At 45.0% G+C, this 4612-nt stretch overlaps 1 protein-coding gene across 1 annotated transcript; it reads right to left on the bottom strand.

Annotated features, from left to right (window-relative positions):
- Positions 1-570: 570 nt before the first annotated feature.
- Positions 571-3060, bottom strand: LOC107488728 (uncharacterized). Its single transcript, XM_016109499.1, has 4 exons — positions 2945-3060; positions 2469-2884; positions 1990-2372; positions 571-1896 (listed from the first exon to the last, which is right to left on the bottom strand). Exons 1-4 carry the CDS (start codon positions 3058-3060, stop codon positions 571-573), a joined length of 2241 nt encoding a protein of 746 aa, XP_015964985.1.
- Positions 3061-4612: the final 1552 nt, after the last annotated feature.

Below are 4612 nucleotides of genomic sequence, written 5' to 3'. Positions count from 1 at the left end.
ACCTCAACGAGCCTGCAGTATCTCCGTCTGACCCATGGTTTGCGTTAGGAGGGACACCTGCCTCTGCTTTCAGCGCGGTTCCCGCACAGCCCTCAGCACCAGTGGCAGATCCCAGACCGAGGCGGGTGAGGGGTCCTCCTTTGTGTGGCACCGGAGGTCACCTGCTTGGCCAGTTCGACGATGATGATAGTGACACCATTGAGGATTCTGATTAGTTATGTTATATGCTCCTGTCCGGTAAGGACTTTGTTAGTTTATGTATTTAGCATGCTAGTGAGTATTTATGGCATTCAGACTTATGTTAAATGTTATTTTTCTTTTGACCTAGCAGTTTAACCGGTTTCAGCTTCTTTGATATGTAACTCTAAGGTTTATATTATAATGCACAATATGAACGATACCAAAGTGGTTTAATGAAACAAGTAAAATAACAGGAATTTATTCATCTGAAATTTTTGCATTAAAGAAACATGTTGGCAGACACAGACTTAACCAACCATACATTACTAAGATTATCTAGACCTTGAAACAACTGAAACAGCATAGACGGCATTTTACACGACATGAGATCTACGCATCCCCTCTACCACTCTGTCTTCGCTGGTGACAGTTCCTCCGCGTATGCCCAGGCTGACGGCATAGCCCACAACGCTTCGGCTGGTTCTCCTGAGACTGATCCATACTGCCACGGACCCTGGTTGTCTTTTGACGACCTTCCTTTGCACGCCACATATTAGGGTCAGGGATGATGGTAGGCCCAGCATATGGAGGCCATAGTCCTTCAGGGATAGGTGGGAGAAACCCCTGCTTGTAAACGTTGAACACCTCACTCATACGATACACCTCGTGAACATATGACACCCAGTTAAGCCGGGAGTAGGCGCAACAAGCAATGGCGTGGCAACAAGGATAATGCATCGCCTGAAAGTGGCCACAGTTGCATCGGTGATCCTTAAGGGAAACTCTATAGCTACCCAGCGAGAAGCTCCCGGTTGGTGTTGTCTCCACGACGGTGTACTCGGACTGATGCCTGTCGTATAATGTCACAGTGAAGCACCTAGAGTCTCTTAGGTTCCGATCAATAGCCTTGACCAATGCCTGACAGAATTCATGCCCAGATCCGAGTTGTGCCTCTGCTGTCTGTCCCCGTACCACAAATAGCTGAGCAAGCCTCTCGTAGGTTGACTTAACCAACGATGTGACCGGCAGGTTGCGAGTTCCCTTTAGCACAGAGTTCACACATTCACTGATGTTTGTGGTCATGTGCCCGAACCGTCGACCAGCATCCTCATGTTGGGTCCATTTGTCATACTCCATCCGGTTGGCCCAGTCACACATTGCTGGATTCTCAGTCTGCATGATGTCAAACCAGTAGTAAAACTCAGCCTCAGTCTTTGCGTAGGCAGCATTCACCAACATCCTCCTTGAGTCCTTACCTTTGAACGTTAGGGTGAAATTCGCAGCCACATGCCTAATACAGTAGGCCCGGAAAGCCCGAGGAGGCAGCCACCCAGTCTCAGGTGCCTCAAGCGCTGCCTTGATCCCATTATGCCTGTCAGAGATAACAAGGATACCCTCCTGAGGAGTCACATGCTCTCGGAGATTGGACAAGAAGAATGACCACGACTCTGCATTTTTACCCTCCACAAGGGCAAATGCTATCGGGAGAATGTTCGAGTTCCCGTCCTGAGCTATCGCCAACAGCAGCGTCTCTCCATACTTCCCATACAAGTGGGTACCATCAATACTGACGAGGGGCTTGCAATGCCGGAATGCCTCAATACAGGGTGGAAATGTCCAGAAAAGCCGGTGAAAGTACACCGTGGACTCATCAACCCCACCACCAATCCAAACAGGAGACCTCTTCAGCACCGTGATTGTTCCCAGCTTTGTCGCCTAGACCCCTAGCATCCAACGTGGCAACTCCGCGTAAGACTCTTCCTAATCTCCATATATTTGTGCCACTGCCTTCTGCTTAGCCATCCAAACCTTCCTGTAACTAGGCCTGAAACCGTAATCGGATTCTGTCGCTTGTTGAAGTACCTTTACCGTAACCGCAGCATCTGCCCTAACCATAGGAAGAATCCTCGCACAGATAACGTGGTAATCCAGCTGACGGTGATCACTTGAAATAGAAGTTGCGAGGCATGTGTGTGGCCCGTTGTACCTCCTAACCTCCCAAGTGCCCTTTCGTGCATGAAGCACTACACGAATCAACCGACTACAACCCTTGCCGAATTCCTTGCATTTTCTATGATACTTCAAATGATCTGATTCGATGACTCTGTACTCAACACCTCGCCGGATGCTATAGTCCTTGACACTCAGCACAGCTTCATCTTTACTCTGGAATGATTGCCCAATCTGAAATTCTGTAGAAGATCCCCTCAATGTGTTACCACCGTCTTCCTGTTGACCAAGAGCATCCAAGTTTAGTGTGGAGAAGTGTGGAGGGTACTAATGAGAACCAGAACTTGAAGGCCGATGCTGCGCATGTGGATCGCCACCTGTGTCATCGTCGCTGTCACCAACGATATCAACAGGCTCCTGGCCAGACTCATCGTCACGCATTGCATTCTCTACTTGATCAGGTCCACCAAAGTCTTCGATATAAGGTACCAGGCCACCACCGGTGCCCACAACGTGGGGAGGCTCAATGACTGCTGCATTTTCCAAAGGTACAGAACCAACAACCTCCGTTTGGTCTAAATCAGCCGCAAACGAAGGTGATTGAACCGGTGGAAGATACAGTCTGACCGCAGGCATCGAACTAGATGCACCACCCGCGGCAGTTGGGCTAGGAACTGGAGCGGATGCCCCAGAACTATCGCCACCAACCTCCAACTTCGCGAACAACTCATGGATTCTGATCTCCGGAAAACTCCTTACACATTAGAACAAAACCCTAATATCTTCATCAGCCTTAACCGCAAAGGTTTCATACTGAACACCGGTCGAGACAACCGCCATGGGAATCTTGTAGAATAGTTTCTTCACCCACTTGCTACCCAACACGCCAAGCTTCTCCAAGATGCTGTTCTTCAAATCTGACAAACTCATCGACGAATGGATAAAAATACTCAGTGGTTCTCTGTCGGTAAACTTCACACCTTGGCTTTTGCTTTTTTTTATTTTCCCAGAGCAATGCACTAAGGCAAGAAAACTCTCTTCCTCACTAGCCATTGTGAGAATGATCTCTTATGGAGCTTGAATCACCCACATATATATAGAGTTCCCGTCATTGTAAACCATGGGAACCTACAAGGTTTTCTGGCCATAATTGAACCCACATAAACCGTTGTAACCCGCAAGGGTTTATGACCAGTTCAGTTTCATCATAAACTGTGGTGACTTACCACGGTTTATGCATGCCACGCCTCCTTCGTAAACCGCTGGGACCTGCCACGGCTTATGCACATTTCAGAAACCGTGGTGGGTTGCCACGGATTACATAGAATTGGGTTTTTGCACATGCACGTAACAACAATCCGTTTTGCACATTTAGGTAAAGGTTTCGACCATTTTATTTAAATCAGTAAATAGGTTTTTGCACATGCACGTAACAACAATCCGTTTTGCACATTTAGGTAAAGGTTTCGACCATTTTATTTAAATCAGTAAATTGCCCTAATTTTTTCATCTAAGTTATTCAAGTAACTTCAATCAGACGCGCCTCCCCAACCCCCTTACGTGTTTGTTATACATGCGCCTCATATAATGTAAACCTTGTTTTCTTCTTGCGTTTTTATTCTTCTTCTTCAACCTAATAAAATTCGTCGTTCTCCTCTGTTTGCATTTTTCTTCTTTACTCACATTCTTCATTATTGATCTGCATTGAATTCAACGTAATAAGCTCCGTCGTTCTTCTTCTTCGTTTTCTTCTTCGATCTACACTTCTGAATGAAAACAATGAATGAATTAACTTCAAATTAGTTGAATGAGGTTATTACGTTGAGACAGCTAGGAAATGATTGCTGCATGCTATCACAATAATATTAAACACTGAAAAAAGTAAAAGGAGGCCACCGAACCGAACAACATTCATTTGGTGAATCAAAATCACAAAGGCCACCAAACTGAACAATGTTCATGTGGTGAATAAATGGTGATCAACTTTCAATTAACAAAAATAGTATTTCTCCTCCTCTTCCTCCTCCTCCTTCTTCTTTCAAATTCGCGCACGTAGGTTCTTCTTCTGCTTCTTCTTCTTCGCGCACGCAGATTCTTCTTTCGTTATAATCATCACCAATAATACCAACATTTTGCTCGGTTAAGTGGAGTTACTCATTTTGATTCACTTGATTGTTAATGTATTCAGTTGAGTCTTTGTGCATGCAAAAATATTTTTCTTACTGATTGAACATTTATCACGTTTTATTCAGCACATGATTGGTGTTCGGTTCAGTGGTGTTGGTCATTTCAGTTCACCTGATTGTTATGTGTTCAGTTGACTTCTTTTGCATGGAAAAATGCTATTCTTGATGATTGAATGTTTATGACATTTTATTCAACACATAAATATTGTTCGGTTCAGTAGAGTTGCTCATTTTTTTAGTTACTTGATTGTTAGTGTGTTCAATTGAATCCTTGTGCATGTAGAAATATTTTTCTT

This window comes from Arachis duranensis, chromosome 5, assembly GCF_000817695.3.
Source record: "Arachis duranensis cultivar V14167 chromosome 5, aradu.V14167.gnm2.J7QH, whole genome shotgun sequence".
Taxonomy (NCBI): domain Eukaryota; kingdom Viridiplantae; phylum Streptophyta; class Magnoliopsida; order Fabales; family Fabaceae; genus Arachis; species Arachis duranensis.
This window is presented reverse-complemented; position numbering and strand designations above follow the sequence as displayed.

What these genes read in the sequence shown, in the direction of transcription:
- LOC107488728 (XM_016109499.1), bottom strand. Translation starts at nt 3,060, where the DNA reads ATGAGTTTGTCAGATTTGAAGAACAGCATCTTGGAGAAGCTTGGCGTG. An exon ending in GTTGTCTCGACCGGTGTTCA is followed by an intron (nt 2,885 to 2,944) that starts GTATGAAACCTT and finishes CTAATGTGTAAG; the next exon opens with GAGTTTTCCGGAGATCAGAA. An exon ending in TCAGGCCTAGTTACAGGAAG is followed by an intron (nt 1,897 to 1,989) that starts GTTTGGATGGCT and finishes CTAGGGGTCTAG; the next exon opens with GCGACAAAGCTGGGAACAAT.